This window comes from Emydura macquarii, unplaced genomic scaffold (assembly GCF_026122565.2).
Source record: "Emydura macquarii macquarii isolate MOO-44397 ecotype Brisbane River unplaced genomic scaffold, CSIRO-AGI_Emac_v2 contig_499, whole genome shotgun sequence".
In the NCBI taxonomy this organism is placed as follows: domain Eukaryota; kingdom Metazoa; phylum Chordata; order Testudines; family Chelidae; genus Emydura; species Emydura macquarii.
Genome location: NW_027130636.1, coordinates 8067935 through 8087648, shown reverse-complemented (window position 1 = coordinate 8087648; position 19714 = coordinate 8067935). Strand labels below are relative to the sequence as shown.

Genomic DNA, 19714 nt, shown 5'->3' with positions numbered 1-19714 from the left:
TCTCCGCTGTAGCGAACAGGTCCAGACGGGGAGTACCCCACCGTTGGAAAAGGGAAGCCACTATGTCCTGGTGTAAGGACCATTCGTGGCGGGGAGAAAAAATCCTGCTGAGGCGGTCCGCCTCGCTGTTTCGTACCCCCGGGAGGTGAGAGGCAGATAAATGAAACCCGTGTCTCACCGCGAAGTTCCAGAGGTGAATGGCTTCCTGGCAAAGTGCCGAGGAGCGTGCCCCCCCTGCCTGTTCATGTAGAACATGGCTGCCGTATTGTCCGTAAGGACTTGGACCACTCTGCCCCTGAGGAAGGGGAGGAAGGCCTTGCAGGCCAACCGGACCGCTCTGAGCTCGCGCACATTGATGTGCAGAGCTCTTTCCTCCAGAGACCAAAGCCCTTGGGTGCCCTGATCGTGAGAAATGTGGGCTCCCCAACCCCGATCGGATGCGTCTGTGATGAGCGTCACAGATGGGGCGGACTCTCTGAAGGGGACGCCCATCATCACTTCCCTGGGGTCCCTCCACCAATCGAGGGACGACAGCACCTGTGGGGGAACCAGGACCACTCTAGTTAGAGAATGCCTGTGTGGTACATACACCGAAGTCAACCACGCCTGGAGGGGTCTAAGCCTCAATCGGGCCAGTCTCACTACATATGTAGAAGCCGCCATATGTCCCAACAGCTGCAGGCAGTGCCTGGCTGTCGTCATGGGGGACAAGTGGAGATCCGATATTATGGCTGCCATCGCCTCAAATCTTGCTTGAGGCAGGAAGGCTCTGGCTTGTACTGCATCTAGCCTGGCTCCAATAAACTCAATACATTGTACCGGAGTGAGTGTGGACTTTTGCTCATTGATAATCAGCCCCAGTCTATCACACAAGTCGCGTGTGAGGAACAGACTATGTCTCACATGGGCACTCGACCTCCCCCTGATTAACCAGTCATCCAGGTAGGGGAAGACTTGAACACCTTTACGGCGCAGGTGGGCTACCACCACAGCCATGCACTTAGTAAAAACCCTAGGTGCTGAGGAGAGCCCAAAGGGTAGGGACCGAAACTGATAATGGCGTCCCGCTACCACAAACCTCAAAAACCGCCTATGGGCCGGTAATATTGAGATGTGGAAGTATGCATCCTTCAAGTCAAGGGCGGCATACCAATCCCCTGGGTCAAGGACCGGAATGATTGTGGCGAGAGAGACCATACGAAACTTCACTCGCCTAATATACCTATTTAGGCCACGGAGGTCCAGAATGGGCCTAAGGCCTCCCTTCGCCTTGGGGATTAAGAAATACTTAGAATAAAAGCCCCTGCCCTCCTCGGCCAGTGGGACTTCCTCCACTGCCCCCAACGTGAGGAGCGACCCAATCTCCTGCACCAGGAGTTGAACCGAGGCCAGATCCCCAATGGGGGACAGCCTTGGGGGGGGTGTTGGGAGGGGAGGTTGTAAGCTGGAGGGCGTACCCCTTAGCAATCACCTCCAGGACCCAGCGGTCCGTAGTGATGGCTTCCCATTCTGAAAGGAAAGGGCGAAGCCTGTCCCCAAACGGCCGACCAGGATCCCAGAGAGAAGGAAGAGTACTACCCTCCTGCTCTGGGTCAAAAACGTTTATTAGTCTGATTACCCCCTTTTGCAGGCCCCTGCTGGCCCCTCGCAGAGGACCCCTGGCGGCCTCCCCTGCTGGGACCGCGGTAGCGCTCACGACCCCTCCTCTGCTGGGGTGGTCGAGGAGCCGGCCTGGGCGGGGGCGGTGGTTGCCCTTGGGCCTGCGGTCTGGACTGCTGCCTGGAGGCCTGAGGAGTATACAACCCCAAAGACTTCAGGGTGGCCCGAGAGTCCTTGAGGGCGTGGAGCTTGTCGTCTGTCTTTTCCGAGAACAGACCCAGGCCATCAAACGGCAAGTCCTGGATAGCCTGCTGAACCTCTTGAGTGAGGCCAGAGGCTTGAAGCCACGAGCAGCGGCGCATCACCACCGCCGAGGCCATTGCCCTACTGGCTGTGTCCGCCGCGTCGCTAGCCGCCTGCAGCGCAGCGGTAGCCACCGCAGATCCCTCATGCAGAACCGTGGAAAAATCCGCCTCCTGGTCAGGGGGCAGCTGGGAAGCAAACCTCTGCATCGAGGCCCACAGGTTCTTATTGTACTTCCCAAACAGGGCCTGGTGGTTCGCTACTCTAAACTGCAGCGCCGCAGTAGAGTAGACCTTCCTCCCGAACAAGTCCAGCTTACGGCCCTCCTTGTCCTTAGGGGTGCTACCCTGACCCCCCTGACGGTCCCTCTGGTTGGCCGCATCGACCACCAGAGAACTGGGCGCAGGGTGGCTGTACAAAAATTCGAAAGGTTCCTTGGGGACATAATACTTTCGTTCCACCCCCTTGGAGGTGGAGGGCAGGGAGGAAGGGGTCTGCCAAAGCTTCCTCGCTATCTTCATGACATTGTCATGCACTGGCAAGGTCGCCCGGGAGGGTCCCAGGGAGCCCGAGGGCCCAAAGAGGGAGTCCTCCTCCTCAGACATGAGCTTAAACTCCATGCCCAAGTTCTCAGCAGCCCTCTTGAGGAGGTCTTGGTGGGCCCTGAAGTCAAACAGGGGCCCTTTACGGTCCCTTGCTGCTGCCTCATCCGGTGACGATGAGGAAGAGAAGGGTAGGGGTGCGGAAGAGGGTCCCTCCCCAGGGTCCGAGTCTTCCGAACCCTGCTCATGAACCTTAGGGGCCGGGGGGACTGGGGGGGCCACCACTGAGTGGAGTGACACCGAGCCCTGGGGCATAGAGGCATTCCAGGGTCCCCAATACGGCCACTGCCAAGGTCCCTGGGCCCACCCCGCGGCCTGCAGGGAAGGCTGATGCAGCCGCACCGCCTTCAAGTCACCAGAGCCCCCCGTGCGTCGCTTATGCCGCCGACGCGTGGAGCGGTCCGATGAGGACGACGTGGACCGGTGCCGACGTCTGCGGTGCCGGCGATGAGAGGAGGACGGGGACGACGACGACGACGCACCCGATCTGCCCCTGCGGCGAGAGGACTTGCGATGCCGCTTGCCCCCTCGAGACCGAGAGCGGTGCCGACGATGGTGACGCTGAGGGGAGTCCCGCCGTCCCGAGTTCGGTGCCGGTGCCATCACCGGTGCCGGTTGCAACGGTGCCATCATCGGTGCCGGCTGCAACGGTGCCGGAGCCGGCAACAGTGCCGAAGCAGGCGTCGGTGCCGGGATCAGCGGTGCCGCCAGATGTGAGTCGCTGCCTCTCGAAACGACCGACAGTGACCTCGATCGGTGCCGGGACGGGCTCCGCACCGTAGATCGTGAGCCCGAATCCCGGTCCCCGCTCAAATCGGAGCTGGATCTGCGGCGACGGACTCGGGACCGCCCACGGTGCCGCGGTGCCGAGTCGCTCGACGACCTGGAGTCGGAGCTCGGAGGGGAGCCGACGCTCTCCACCCCCCGTGACCGTCTGGCAGGAGACTTAGATTGGGAACGTCTCCAACCACCGGGACCACCCAGCGCGGGTTTGCCCCGAGACGCGGGTCCCTTGTCCCTCGGCCGAGGGGGGACGGAGGCGTGGGCAAGGCCATGAGGGCTCGTGCCGCAGTAAACGCCTCCGGCGTCGACGGCCCTTGCAGGTGCACTCCCCCACTACCAGGAGTCGGGGGAGGCAGCCCGCGCGGAGACCCCGGAGCCGGAGTAATCTCAACGGCGCTTGGCTGGGGCGTCTCCGTACTCCCTCCACCCTGCGCGGGCCGGAGGGAGATCTTGGGTGCGGTCGAAGGCCGTGCCGTCTTCTTGGCCACTTTAGAGGCCCGCGGCGGTGCCGAAAGCGGTGCCGGTGGGGGGGCGCTCCGCACCGACGACACACTCGGTGCCGACGGAGACCGGGACGGCTCGGAAGCCGGACGGAGCGCCGACTCCATTAGAATCGCCTTTAGCCTCGCGTCTCGTTCTTTCTGGGTCCGAGGCTTAAAGGACTTACAAATCTTACATTTGTCTCGACGGTGTTCTTCTCCAAGGCACCGGAGACAGCGGTCATGCGGGTCACTAATAGGAAAGGCTTTAGTACACAAGACACAGTTCTTAAAGCCTGTGGACCCCGGCATGACTCCGAGCAGAAGAGGACCCCGTCCGGGGTTCTAACTTATCACTACAACTATGAACTAACTAACTCTATAACTACTACTATAACAAGAAACTTTGAAAACAGTCAAACAACTAGGGAATGAGCTACTTGCACACAGCAAGAGGCGATAGTTCCAGTAACCGTCACAGGCGGAAAGAAGGAACTGGGGACCCGCGCAGCCAGCAGCGCCCTTTATACCACGACATGAGCGCGGCACTCCAGGGGGCGCCTGAGCTGCCCATGCGGGGCTGGCTAGGGAAAAAAGTTCCGGGAATCTGTGCACGGGGCGCGCACACACCTACATTGGAATGCATATGAGCAATCACTCGAAGAGAGAATCACACTTCTGTCTGAACTTCAGCCTTCTATTGTTACAAGCAACATCTATGATTACAAACGAAAATCCATTAGAGTGAAATATGTGTATCTATTGTTTTGCAGTTTGTTTAGTTTTGTGCACCAGAACAGTGCTACATCTAGTCAGCTTCATCGTTTCCTATACAGGTCCTCCACATAGTAACAAGGGAGAAGAAGTCTGTAAACAATAGGAAAATGCAACTGCAACACCATAAAAATAGCTCCAAAATATTTATACACAACACTTCTCCCACAATGAATTAAGAATCTAGTTCAATAAGGGCTCTGCCTGAAGCCCGATCTCATTCAGTCCTCCTACAAAGAGCAAACATGATACAGACCAATTATAATAGAAAGGCACAGGCAGGGACGGAGAATATAGTGGAAAAATATACTGGGGAAAATTAAGAGACACAATATTATGCCATAAAATGATGGCATATGGACACAATGTGTAAGAAGGATGCTATGCAAACACTGCATTATATTGCACAGATATTTAAAAATATTCCAAAAAGAATTTTAAGTTGAAGCAACTGAAAATTGAACTTCAAGGTTATTTGCATTTTATTAACTCTATAACACTAAACTGGGGCATTGCATGAAAAGAAGCCAGTGCATATTACTGTGAAAAATGCCTCCATTTCCAATACACCAGTGTTTTTGGGTTTTCCTATCCAGAAGTTCTGGTTCTCCAGGTTTCCCCCTCCAGAAGTTCCCACAAGAGCTTATAAAACATGTAAAGAGAGGACTACCTCAGCTGCCCTTCGTTTTCCAATATTCCAACTGTAATACTGTTCCACCGAACTGGCACGGAAAGAACTGGCATCTTCACCTAAAGAGCACATATTAAAATTTAACTCAGTTTTTTGGCTAACGATGAAATCTCATCTACTTTGGTGTTGGCAATTTTTGAAAACTCAAACCAGATTTTCATTAGATACACTTTGTTTGGTGGGGAAAATGGGAAAAATGGGTTCTCCAAGTGCAGTCCCCACAGCACAAAGAATTCCTTGCTCTTACAAAGAGTGGGTACTTTCCCTGCACACAGCACATCTGTTTTTAGATGTACAATCTCTCTCTCTCTTTGTCAAGTTAGGCAGACGCTCGTGAGGCCAACCATGTTTTCAACTCCCAAAAGACAAAACCTGACTGAGGAAGTTCAGTGGTGCTTTGCTATTGTCCGAAGTAATTTCCTGCTGAAAACACTTCTTTGGCTAACAATTAGAAACATAACATGAAATAGAAAATTCAATAATAAAGCAAATGACATCTCAAGAAGTTTTTACTGGCACGAATTTAGGAGGGTATTAACTCTCAATCAGCAGATCCATGAAACTCTGTTACATGAAACTCCTAAATAAGCAGCAATGAAAGCTTTCCTGCAGCACACACCACCACCATTTGCTCATGCTACTGATTTTGTTCAGAGTCTGTCCTTTCCAGTCTCCAGCAGCTTCTTCTCATCAAAGTACATGAGTTACTAGGGAAACATCATCAGTAGTATGTTTCCCCAACCATATATATGGGTGCTTTGTGGATGTGCAGTTAAAAAGGACCTTTTCCTCATCAATGACACATGAAATGGACTGAAGGTTGCCTAAAAGCTGCAATCAATGGTTAGACAAGTACCAATATTCTATTGTGAACTACACTGTCTTTCTCATAAAGGCAAGATAATGAATGTTAGTAACTGCCAACAGCAGCTCTTGTTTTATTGGCAGGACTTAGCTGATTTAGATTCCTAAGTATTTTACAGGCAACAAAACCTAAAAGTAAGCTTTCTGGTGCAGCTGTTTCACTTCATCTTGTTTCTGTTTTGTGTAATTTTCCTAGCTGCAAACTGCCATGCACATCTTTGGTGCTATAACAACAACAAACTGATTGTTTTCATACAGCTCTTACTTTTCTCAGCAATTAATGGAACTTTCTTCACTATCGCTGTTAAAAGTTGCTGGACATTCTCCAAATGTTCTATGCTGCAAAGATAAAAATCACAGTGAAGAGTAATTACTTTCTAGAAGAGATAAATCAGATATAGTATTCTAACATCACTGTCAATTAAAAAAATTCTAAAAAAAAGTGCTAACATCAGCACTGGTTTGAATAAATATTTCTATGCCAGTCCCGGATTCTACAACGGTATGCACAAAGACAGATCCTTAGTTTAGAGGTTCTCAAACTAAGGGGTGGGCGCAGATTGTATTCTGAGGAGGACATGAGAAGCTTTAGGGGGAAAAAAACTTACTGTACACATTTAACCCACCAATATGAATAACTAGCCAAGCTGATCTCTTCAGACAGATCAGGTCCTCAGCTGGCACTATGCACTGGACTCTAGATGGAGGTGTGCATATGGACGAATTTCTGTTAAGCTTGCATAACATTATACAAAGTCGTTGCCATCTGTACTTTAATCTGTTTGCTACGACGCAGTGTGCACATTTAATTGCAAGCATCGATAACCAGGGCAGTTTTGCTTTTGTTCCCATTACAGTGGATCATGGGCTCTGTCTCAATCAATGCCTTGCTGCTTTTCATATTTACTGAGAGTTGCATGTTGGTTTTTCTTTATTGGAATATATAATTGTGTGGCAGGGGAGGGGGCGTAAACTAATCCAGACACAAAGAAGAGGGTCGTGATCAAATAAATTTGAGAAGCACTGATAAAGTCCCACTGAGATCAATGAATGGGACTCAATGTGGGCATAAAGGTCCAACATGGATAACATTGCACAATTAGGACCCAAAAGGATCACTGTCTCCTTTTGGTTTGCATCCTGCTGGGATGGAATCTCAGGGACAGGCCTTGCAGCAACGCCTAAAGAACATCACCTAACACCATAGAGGAGCTGTATGACACCTTTGTTTCAAATACGTATGACAGCAAGATGCTATTTTTGTAAATTCTCACAGTAGGAATGTGCTAACAGTACTGTAAGATTAATACTTTTATAAAACTCTTTGATGATGCTGCTCCTCATATCCCTCTCCTAAGGTGCTTTATTACAATAAAAGACAAGGGAATGTCAGGCACAAGATAGCACTAGCACTCCGCATGTTTGGTAACAGAACACTGATGTTTAGGTACAAACAATCAGTAATTTTTTTTTTTTTTTTAAGTACAAAAAAAAAAATTGACCGTTCAACTAATATTTTCTTGCAGTTATTTCTGACCAACTGATGAAATTCAAAGAGCATATTGCCTTCCAATTGATGTACATACAGGCATCCCTATGGAATATACAGCAGGGGGTTTTGTGATCTGCCACAGCCATACAACACTGCAGAACTCAGAACTCTCCTGCTTTATGAGAAATACAGTCGTCCAGCGGTAAAGAGGAAAAAGATTGTATTTCTCAGAGTGGAAAATTGAGTGTTGGGGTATTTATTACAATTTTCAGAAGTTAGGGGGTACTTGCTACCTAAAAGGTTGAGAAACACTGTTCTAGAGAATTGAGTGAATAGATTATATAAGATTCTGAATTTTTAGCAAATCCCAAAGATGAGCAAGGGCCATTAAACAGCTTCATTTTTAGCTGCTTTGAGTACAAGCCAATTTACAAACTCAATTATTTTAATACTACATCCTGCAGATACGGATGTAACTGATGTCTGAAAACGAATGCCAGCCAACAGGCTATCTAGATTATAGTATATAACAGAACGTATGAGTGGTTGTCAGATTTTAATCACTCAATTCCTCAGCCAGCATTTTGATACTGTTATATACTGTCCTCGGACCTGCCCAAAGACTAAACCATATAGCTCTTTAGAAAGAACAATTACTTGATAACGTAATTTCCAAGTTCTGAGCTCTCTTCTGTTTTTACTGCTGCTTGATCATCTTGGGAGACCAAGGAGTTGCAATTCTGTCCCGCTGAATCAGGCTCCATCTTAACTTCAAAGAAACAGAGAACAAATTTTTAAAAACGACAGAGGCATTGATAGTCAGCTGACAAACCCTGATAAAACTCAGTAGACTGCAGTAAAACTAGAAGTACACAGTGAAACTGACCTGCTCTATTGTACCAGGTGGGAAAGAATGATTAAAACTGCCTGGAATGCCAACATCTACATTTCAAAAACTGGTACTGAACAGGGAATAATGTCAACCTTTGTGTGTGGATGACCTCTCCCCATATGTCTAGTAATACAACCCCACCTCTACATTTTCAGCACAAGCAAAACCTCTCCCCATACGTCTAGTAATACAACACCACCCCTACAATTTCAGCACAAGCAAAACCTGCTGTGTTCGTGCAATTCATCCTTTTATCAAGCGGAGAAAGAACCACTGAAATACAGCTTTACTCCAGACCCAAAAACATTCAGCTGTCTTCTTATAAGAAAATGACAGAGTCCTCAATAGTCAGCTGGTTTTGTGTAGAACATTCCAATTTCAACTCAACTGCTTTCAAATGTCCCTTGGCTACCTGTCAATTGTGAGGCCTGGATGGCAGAGTCATTTACATTTAGTGCTGCTGGGAAGCACTCTCTAATGATTCCACCACCCAATTATCATTGTTAGAGCAGTGCTCACACTTTGATTAACAGACACTGCTATGTGTAGCGTAGTGTTGTGTATGTTTCCACAATGGTGAGGTTGTACCGTGCAAGGTTTATTACTCCTTTCAGAATATTCTCCTTTAATTTTTTTAATGCTCTTCTGTACGTATCTATCCCATGGACTACGCTGTGGGCAGAGTCTTTGTTCACTTTTCCAATTCCTAGATTCTATTCTTATTATGACTTAATTGATGGACACAGTGGAAAACAGAACGAAAGGCAATGGGATCTACTAACGGAGTCAGAATACATCCATATGGCAGCCATGTAATCATTCATGCAGTTTCTTTGTAAATGCTCTTGACAAGTGCCAAATTCATTTTTTACCTTTAGTGACAGATGCTGTGGAAGGGCTGGGTACGACCGTACTGGCTGCAGTTACAGCAGTCACAGCAGACACTTTGCTGGTAGAAAGCGACTGTATCACTGAAGGACAACAGAAAAAAAATGATTTGCTGCATAATTCTAGATACTCTTCCCAGCTAGTGTTTCACCCTTGTTTTAGATGGATAGTTTTATTAATCCTTCATAGCAAGTTATACTGTATTTGCAACATGAAGCCTGGGAAAAAGTGAACCCACTACACGTTTTCTTCATGGGTATTTGTAACCCTTGTATTGGTGTATGGCAAGAATGGCTGAGCTCTATGCTATGTCAAAGGGACCCCAAATACTGTCTAATGTCCTCTTCTGCATTTTACCTTTGTTCATAGGCATCAGTATAGTCTGAACACCTCCAGAGGTTGTATTTACACTGAGCTGTTTGAGCTGGCTAGGTACTGTCAGCACAGCCTGCTGTGGACTAGACTGGTTTGAATGGATCTTTAACAACCCTAAAAGAAGGGGGAAAGAGACACATTAGACAATAGTTAGTTCAGTCTATCCCTTACTATTTCTCTTCCTTTCTGCACGAAATAAGATGGTATAAGCTAAGCTCTGCCATCCCTTTAGCAAGACACGGCTAACTATTAATTGTTAAACAGTTTTTTTTTTTTTATAGCGGGATGGCTGCCAGCACTCTCAGACACATTATATTATTATATTGCAGAGTGCTTTGATATTTGTGAAGTGAAATTTATAAATAATACAGTAACCATAAACAGAAACTGATGTATTGTGTTAATACCTGTCAAGTTTTAAAAGAACGTGGCCAGATACTCAGCAAAAAGGATTCTTGTCAGAATAAAACAAAAGTGGTTCAAGTTTGACTTAGTTTTTCTGAACTTATCCTTTAGGGATTTGATAAAAGAAGTAAACTAAATTCTATCTATGGTACTTATACAGCTTCTTTTACCTTAGTATCTGAGGACATCAAAGTCTAACTTAATTATCCTCACAACCCTGCTGTGTGGCAGGGCAGGGCTATTATGCCCATTTGTACAGATGGGGAACTAAGACACAGAGAGACTGAATTGCTAAGTGAATTGTTGGGGGGGTCACACAGGGAAGTTTGTGGTGAATAGACTTGAACTTGGGTCTTCCAAGTCCTTTGACAATATGTACTGACTGCCTTCAAAAGCAAAGCTAGTGGGAGCGTATAGTATGCTATTTCAAAGGTGGATTGATATAAATGACCATTTTTAATCATGGTTTAAATAAGTGAGCAGGAAACCTTGAATTAAATAATTAAATTTAATCTGGTTTTTCATTTGAACTTTCCTAAAGACAAGTCCATTCTCATTGGTTGGTATAACCATTGAAACATGTTAATTTGCAACTATATGTAGCCTTTACACTAAAGTTGATATTTCTTTCTGCTAACCAGGAGAACACACTATATCTATACATGTTTATTTAAGCAATTATCTAACTTAGAATACATTTATTCAGATTCTTAATTTTTACATTATTTTATAATGTTAAAAAATGATGAATGACTTTTCTTATTTACTTAGACGACAGTTTTCTTTTTAATTAGGATTTGTGTCAAGCTGCATTTGGATGATAATTGGAGTTCAATTAAGAATGCACAAAACTGTCATTTTAAATTGTTTTTTTAGTTAAATGAAAATACCTTAAATATGCTGGGATGCACAAGAAATAAAAACTGTTTCTTGAAATGTTCTGCATTTAGGACTAACTAAATTATTAAACCAAGGAAATATGAGCCTTAGATATTGAATTGATAGTTTGGGTGGCCAGATTTTCAAAGGTATTTAGGCCTCTAAAGATGCAGAGAGGTGCCTAACAAGATTTTCTAAAGTTACTAAGCAGGCTAGGTGCCTAACTCCCATTGAAATCATTGTCATGGTGCATAATATGGGACACAAGAGGCAAAGATGGTGAGTTTTGAAATTACAAAATGCCTGTTAGCCTGTTGGGTGGGAGATTCTCCACATTCCTAAAGGTGGCTAAGTTTTGCAAATTCCATTGCAAAAAATTTTAAAAATTAAAATATCAATTAAGATGCATGGAGTTTTTGCTCAGATAAAAAGGCCGTTTTTATCACATGGCTCCTTTTAAGATTCTTGCAGCCAAAAAAAAAAAGACAAATTTCTTAAGGATTAAAAAGAAAATCTCAAACAAAACACCCACTTCTAGGCCATGGATATAAACTATTTCTGCTACTAGCCTTCTACACCAGTTCAGTTCCCACCAAAGGACATATTCCTTTGTTTGAAGAGATCAGATTCTTTTCTGCAGAGAAGTGTGAAAACATCTGCTCATTGCAGAATTGTGGTGAGTCAACAACCAGTCACCTGTTCAAAAGAACTGTGAAGCATAGGCAAACAACAATGGGAAGTAGTTTGGGACACATCAAACGACTATAATGTACACAGTAAAGAGCACTATTCCTCTCTACAGACCTTTCCCTCCCCTTTATTCCAGATTGATACAGTTGTATAGACTCAGTGTGTGTCTACACTACAAGTGATACAACAGCACAGCTGCAGTTACACTGCTGTAGAGTAGATACTTACTATGGTGACAGAAGGGGTTTTTCTGTCCCTGTACTAAATGCACCCCCTTGAAAGACAGTAGCTAGATCAGGGGAAGAATTCTTCCATCGTTCAAGTGATGTCTAAATCAGGGCTTCGGTTGGCTTAATTACATCTCCAGGATTGTGAATTTTTCACATCCCTGAGCAAATTCTCTAGGTTGACCTAAGTTTTAGCTGTAGTCCAGGCCTCAATGTCACTTACGTGCTCTATTTCCCACCTCTACTCTCAACTTAGATGGCATCATGTAGAGAGGAATTAACAGAACATGCCTGCAAGAATATTAAAAAAATCACAGGTTTCTACTTTTTACCAGTTCTGTAAACTATTTGAGTTAAATCCAGTAAATCTTTTTTTGATTTCTTCACTTATGTACAATGAAGGCTAACTATGCAGAAGAACACAAAAGACAATGAACGACGACCAAACCAAAAAACACTACTTGCTAGGATCACCTCATTTTATTGCCTTATTTAATTAAAATGTTCCAGATTCAATTCAGTTCACTTTATTTTTTTTTCACATTCAGTCTTCTCTCATTACTTTTCAAACAAAGTGTACCAGATGCAAACCCACTGGGCCAAATTCTCTGATGGTGCAACGCCATTGAAGTCATTGATGTTACACCAGCCAAGGAATTTGTCCCATTATTTTTCCACTAGATGTCCTATGTCTGCAGTATCAGTGTCCAAATCTCTTCAGTTTTCCTTTTGATACAACCATGTACTTGGACAAGTAGGATCCTTCTTTGTAAAAAGGAAGTAAACTTGGCAGCGAAACAGAGATTCCTCACTAACTGCTAATGGAAAGCTAGGTCATTACTCTACATGCAAATGACCTAGGACAGTGGTTCCCAACCTTTTTGGCTCGATGGCCATAAATATTTTTATAACCCTGAAGGGCCACCAGTCTATCAACTCATAAAAAATGTATTGATGTCCAACCATTAAGGACTACAAATTACTACATATTTAAAGGAAACATTTTGATGCTACTGTGCTCATTTTTACATTCATTATTTTACGCCTACAAATTACTCACAGTATGTCACACACTCACAGACAAAGCACTAGGGTAAATGAGTGACTGTCACTACACACTGAAGCACCTGGCTTGGCAGCTAAGTGGTGGTGGGTGGCCTGCCAAGTGAAAGCCAAACTGGAAGGCACTGATTTAGAGTCCTGCCCCTTCTCAAGCATGGTAGGTCCCACAGCAGCGCCACCCTACCCAACCACTCACTGCAGCCAGACGACGTGAGGAGGCAGCCTCCTTGCTAATCTCCCATCCCTCTGGCTGCAAAAGGGAAACCGCACATGTCCTGTAGTGCTGTGCGCGCCAACTGGGTTCCTAGGCAGTGGCTCCCTTCTGCAGTTGAGGAACAGGAAATCAGTACTTCCCTCCCTCTGGCTCCAGCAGGGACCCCAGCACCTATGGACCAAGGTGGAGCGCTTTGACATGCTCCCTGCTACAGCCAGGGGGACGGAACTGCTGATCTCCCATCCCCTTGGCTGCAGCAAGGAGCCTGCACCAGTTTTGTAGCCCCACAGCAACACACTCTGCTTGCCAGGAGGGGAGCCGCGGGCCACTTTTGGCCCCTGGGCCACAGGTTGGGAACCACTGGGCTAGGAAGTCAAATTTCAAATTGTTTTTTTCACTGTTATTTTTGCCAGATTTGGTTAAGCAAGAAAACAAGGTTACTTACCAGTAACTGTTGTTCTTCGAGATGTGTTGCTCATGTCCATTCCAATGTAGGTGTGTGCGCGCCCCGTGCACAGATTCCCGGAACCTTTTTCCCTAGCAAGCCCCGCAGGGCCAGCTCAGGCGCCCCCTGGAGTGCCGCGCTCATGTCGCGGTATAAAGGGCGCTGCTGGCCCCACGGGTCCCCAGTCCCTTCTTTCTGCTGACTCCAACAGTGGGGACGGGGGGTGGGTGTGGAATGGATATGAGCAACACATCTCGAAGAACAACAGTTACTGGTAAGTAACCTTGTTTTCTATCTTTGAGTGATTGCTCATATGCATTCCAATGTAGGTGATTGAGTAGCCATACCCTTGGAGGCGGGTAGGAGTCACTGACGAGCGGCTCTACTCAGCACGGCCCTGCCAACCGCTGCGTTGTCTCTCGCCTGTTGAACAATGGCATAGTGGGTCGTGAAAGTGTGAACTGACGACCAGGTGGCTGCCCTGCAGATGTCCTGCAGTGGCACGTTCTCTAGGAAGGCCGCCGATGAGGCTTGTGCCCTAGTCGAATGTGCCGTTACTGTTCCTGGTAGTGGCACTTTCGCTTGTTCGTAACAGAGCTTAATACATGATGTGATCCAAGAGGAGATTCACTGGGTGGAGACGGGAGAGCCCTTCATCCGGTCAGCCACTGCTACGAACAGCTGAGTCGATTTCCGGAAGGGCCTGGTTCTCTCCACGTAGTGTGCCAGGGCCCGCCTGACATCCAGCGAATGCCATCTCTGTTCCTCGACCGAACCATGTGGTTTTGGAAAAAACACAGGGAGGAAAATATCTTGGTTACAGTGGAATTGGGACACCACCTTAGGAAGGAAGGCTGGGTGGGGCCTCATCCTGACCTTATCCTTGTAAAAAACCGTATAGGGAGGCTCCGAAGTTAGTGCTCTTAACTCAGAGACCCTCCTGGCCGAAGTAATGGCCACCAGGAATGCTACCTTCCAAGAGAGGAGGAGCAGGTAGCATGTAGCCATGGGCTCAAAGGGGGGTCCTGTTAACATGGTGAGGACCAGGTTTAAATCCCAGGGAGGGACAGGCTCTCGAACCTGTGGGAACACTCTCTCCACCCCTTTCAGGAATCTAACTGACATGGGGTGGGAAAACAACGTCCGTCCCTCCATCAGCTGGTGAAAAGCCAAGATAGCCGCCAGGTGTACCTTCAAAGAGGCCAAGGCCAGGCCTTGGAGTTTAAGGTTTAGAAGGTATTCTAGGATCACCTGTATGGGAGAGCAGGTAGGTGTAATACCCCTGGTCTCCGCCCAACTTGTAAAGCGCCTCCACTTCGCCCGGTATGTAACCTGCGTGGAGGGTTTTCTACTGCCAAGTAGAATCTGTTGGACCTGCAAGGAACAGGCCCTTTCACCCTCCGTCAGCCAGAGAGTCTCCAAGCTGTCAGATGGAGGGAATCCAGGTCCGGGTGCAGGAGGCGCCCCTGGTCCTGGGAGAGCAAGTCATACCGGTTGGGAAGTGTTACCGGCGTGGCAATGGATAGGTCGAGCAGTGTACTGTACCAAAACTGCCTCGGCCACGCTGGGGCGATCAAGATGACATCCGCCCTGTCCCTCTTGATCTTGAGGACTTGAGGGAGGAGTGGGATGGGGGGAAAGGCGTACATCAGGGACCCTGACCATTCTATTAAGAACGCGTCGGACAGGGAGCCCGGCTCGCGACCTCTGAGTAAGCAGTATCTCGGGCACTTCTTGTTGCATGAGGACGCAAAGAGGTCCAGAAGGGGAGTGCCCCACGCATGGAAGATTGAAGTCGCTACCTCATGGTGAAGTCGCTATTCGTGCCGGGGAGAGAACGACCTGCTGAGGCGGTCCGCCTCGTCGTTCCTGATCCCTGGGAGGTGAGAGGCAAATATATGAAAATCATGCCTCACTGCAAAATCCCATAGTCTCATAGCCTCCTGGCACAGGGCCGAGGAGCACGCTCCCCCCTGCCTGTTCATGTAGAACATGGCTGCTGTGTTGTCCGTAAGGACCCGAACCCCCTTGCCCCTCAGGAATCTGAGGAAGGTTTTGCAGGCCAACCGGACTGCTCTGAGCTCTCGAACGTTGATATGTAGAGCTCTCTCCTCCTGTGACCATAACCCTTGGGTGCTCAGATCTCCGCTGATGTGGGCTCCCCATCCCATATCCGAGGCGTCCGTGATAAGGGTCACGGATGGAGTCAAGTCTCTGAATGGAACTCCCTTGAGCACCTCTCTCGGATCCCTCCACCAATTGAGGGAGGACAGCACCTGTGGGGGAACCGTGACCACCTTAGTCAGTGAGTGTCTAGAGGGTGCATAGACCGACGCTAGCCATGCTTGTAAGGGCCTTAGTTTAAGACGGGCCAGCCTTACCACATACGTGGAGGCTGCCATATGCCCCAACAGCTGCAGACAGTGTCTGGCTGTCGTCATAGGGGACGTCTGTAAGTCTGCGATAAGGGATCCCATCGCCTCAAAACGCGGCTGAGGTAGGAAGGCTCTGGCCTGTATGGCATCCAGGGTGGCCCCTATAAAGTCTATGCGCTGCACCGGGGCGAGCGTGGACTTCTGCTCATTAATGAGCAGGCCCAGTTTGGTGCATGTGGTGCAAACCAGCTCCAGGCTGTTCTGCACATGCTCCCATGATCTACCTTTGATGAGCCAGTCATCCAAATAAGGGAAGATTTAAACCCCTGTACGGCGCAAGTGGGCCGCCACTACCGCTACACACTTAGTGAAGACTCTCGGGGCTGAGGACAGGCCAAATGGTAGCGCCGCAAATTGGTAGTGGCCTCCCTGTATCCCGAACCTCAAGAACCTCCTATGTCCGGGCAAAATGGAGATATGAAAATAGGCATCTTTTAAATCGAGGGCAGCGTACCAGTCCCCTGGGTCTAGGGCAGGAATTATGGAAGCAAGGGAAACCATGCGGAACCTAGTCTGTCTGATATATTTGTTCAGACGACGGAGGTCCATAATGGGTCTCAGTCCCCTCTCGGCCTTGGGGATCAGGAAGTATCTAGAATAAAACCCTTTTCCCCTTTCCGTTTGCGGAACCTCCTCTACCGCTCCAAGCTCCAGGAGTGAGTAGACCTCCTGTACTAGGAGCTGTTGGTGTGCGGGGTCCCCCATATGGGACGGGGTGGGAGGTGACTCCGGCAGAGAAGTCGTAAGCTGTAGGGCATATCCCCTGAGGACGACTCCCAGGACCCAACGGTCCATAGTGATTGCTTCCCAAGCATGACAGAATGGCCAAAGCCTATTCGCGAAGGGTTGGTTGTGGCCCAGGGGAAAGAAAAAAGCACCACCCTCATAATCGCTGTCAAAAGCGTTTATTACCATTCGTGCCGCCGGTTTTTCCACCCTGCTGCGCCTGCGCTGAGGAGCCTTGCCGATCCCGGCGGTTAGGCCCTCGAAAGTGGTCCCGCCCCCTCCTCTGCTGAGCGGGTCTAGGGGCTGGCCTGGGCGGGGGAGGTGGCTGGCGCTGATGTTGTGGGCGAGACTGGCGTCTTGCTGCCTGAGGGGTGTACAGCCCTAAGGTTCTTAAGGTGGACCTCGAATCTTCGAGGTCATGCAGTTTCTCATCCGTCCTCTCCGAAAAGAGGGCGGACCCCTCAAAGGGGAGGTCCTGAATGGCTTGCTGGACCTCCACTGATAGCCCAGACGCCTGTAGCGAAGAACAGCGGTGCAAGACGATGGCCGAAGCCATCGCCCTGCTGGCGGTATCGGCTGCATCACTGGCCGCCTGCAATGCTGCCTGGGCCACGGCCTCTCCCTCCTGTGCCACCGTGGCCAGGTCCGCTGCCTGATCCGGGGGAAGGGCGGCAATCAGCCGCTGCAGGAAGGCCCATAAATTTTGGTTATATTTACCAAAGAGGGCCTGGTGGTTAGTCACCCTCAATTGTAATGCCGCCGTAGAATAAACCTTGCAGTCAAACAAATCTAACTTTCTCCCCTCCTTATCTTAGGGGTACTCCCCTGGCCACCTTGGCGATCCCTCTGATTCGCCGCATCGACTACCAGGGTTCCTGGAGCCGGGTGGCTATAGAGGAATTCAAAATTCTCCTTAGGCACATAATATTTTCTCTCTGTTCCCTTGGATGTCGCGGGAACAGAGGAAGGAGTTTGCCATAGGGCCTTGGCAATACTCACGACCCTGTCAGGGACTGGGAGGGCCACTCGTGAAGGGCCTGAGGACCTTGAAGGGCCAAACAGCGGATCGTCCTCAGACATCCCCTTAAGCGGTAGCCCTAAATTATTAGCCACCCGCTTAAGGAGCTCTTGGTGTGCCCTAAAATCAAAAAGGGGCGTCTTATGGTCCCTGGACGTGCCTTCATCAGGGGATGAAGAGGAGGACAGAGGGAGGGGCCCTGTGGAGGGACCTTCCTCCGGGTCTGATTCCCCATCAGAGGGAACGTGTGGTGGCAGCTGAGAAGGGGGAAGTGGAGGCTGCACCACCGCAGAGTGGAGCGAATCAGCTCCCTGAGCCGGCTGAGCTGCCCATGGACCCCAGTACAGCCAGTGCCAAGGTCCTTGCTGCCACCCTGGCACAGGCAACTGCAGGGCGTCCCCTTTGCGATCTCAGCGCCCTGAGTCCCAAGACCGTCTCTTACGACGCCTTTGCGGGGAGCGGCTCCGGGAAGAGGAGGAAGAGTAGCGTCGATGCCTACGATGCCTCCTGGAGAACGACCGACTAGACGAACTAGTGGATCTCCTTTGTCTGCGGCCAGATTGCTTGTGACTACGTTTCCCGCCACGGGAGTGGGAGCGGCGGCTTCTGCGGCTACGCATCAAGGACCGCGACCGTGGACACTGCACTGCTCCCAGCACGAAGCTTGGTGCCGAAGCCATCGGGACAAGCGCGTGCCTCGGTGCCGCCAAGCTCGGTGCCGCGTACGACGCTGCCGCCAAGCTCGGAGCTGGTGCCATCGGTGCCGGAAGCCCTGGAGCCGTCGACAGCTGGGTCGTGGCTGGTCGGGACCCCAGAGGAGCCAGAGGCATGGACGGCGTCGACCACGTCATGGGAGTCTGCTGCCCCGTTGGATCTGGCAGCATTGACGGTCCCGGTTCCGGTGCCCCCACGGTAATGGACGGTGCCGATGCGGTCGGTGCCGTCTTGGGGGGGGTCTCCCGAACATCGCTACGGCGTCGCGATGTTCCATGCTCGAGAGAGCTCGAGTCCGACCCCGGGGTGCTGCTGGAATCCACTCTAATACCCGTGTGCCGGCTCTTCGTGTGTCTGGACCGCCCCCCCCCGTGCCAAGGCGCTCGACGACCTAGAGTCGGAGCTCGGAGGGGATGCACTCTCCACCCTCCGTGACCGTCTGGGTGAGGGTTGAGAACGTTGGTCCCTCCACCCACCGGGGCTACCCAGCGCGGGTTTGCCCCGAGACGCCAGTCCCACGCCCCGCGGCCGAGGGGGGGACGGAGGCGTGGGCAAGGCCATGAGGGCCCTTGCCGCATCTAACGCCTCCGGCGTCAACAGCCCTTGTAGAGGCACTCCCCCACCTTTTAGAGTCGGGGGAGGCTCTCTACGAGGAGACACCAGTGCTGGAGGGACCTCCACTGAACGTGGCTGGGGTGTCTCCTGCTCCTCTCCTTGCTTCTGTGGACGGGAGGAGTCTCTGGAGGCGGTGCCGGCTGTCTTGATCTGCCGGCTGTCTTGATCCAGGTGCCGGAGACCTGGACGGCTCGGACGCTGGTCAGAGCGCAGCCTCCATGAGGAGTGCCTTCGGCCTCGCGTCCCGTTCTTTCTGGGTGCGGGGCTTGAAGGACTTGCAGATCCTGCATTTCTCCTTTCGATGCTGCTCTCCAAGGCAACGGAGGCAGTGATCATGGGGATCACTGATAGGAAACTGCTTAGCACAGAGGGAACAGCTCTTGAAGCCCGCGGAGCCAGGCATGGCTCCAGTCAAAAGCCCCTAAGGGCCCTTGAACACAAAGTCAGTGGCTTCAACTAACTGTCCTGTCTTTGAATAACAATAGTCTCTTCTTAACAACTGATCTCTAATCTTCTAATAGATGCAAATAGCTAGGGACTGC

General features: G+C 49.6%; 1 protein-coding gene across 6 annotated transcripts in view; it reads right to left on the bottom strand.

The window, feature by feature from the left end:
• Positions 1-19714, bottom strand: part of YEATS2 (YEATS domain containing 2) — an 89214-nt gene that overhangs the window by 20122 nt on the left and 49378 nt on the right. For 3 of the 6 annotated variants that reach the window (XM_067538882.1, XM_067538883.1, XM_067538884.1), the window contains 5 exons: positions 9725-9856; positions 9352-9450; positions 8245-8356; positions 6361-6434; positions 5211-5290 (listed from right to left, as the gene is read on the bottom strand). In XM_067538882.1, coding sequence (XP_067394983.1) covers positions 5211-5290; positions 6361-6434; positions 8245-8356; positions 9352-9450; positions 9725-9856 — 497 coding nt within the window. Of the gene's footprint in view, positions 1-5210; positions 5291-6360; positions 6435-8244; positions 8357-9351; positions 9451-9724; positions 9857-19714 lie in introns of those variants that run through there. The other 3 variants (XR_010918152.1, XM_067538885.1, XR_010918153.1) reach the window with 2 other exon arrangements.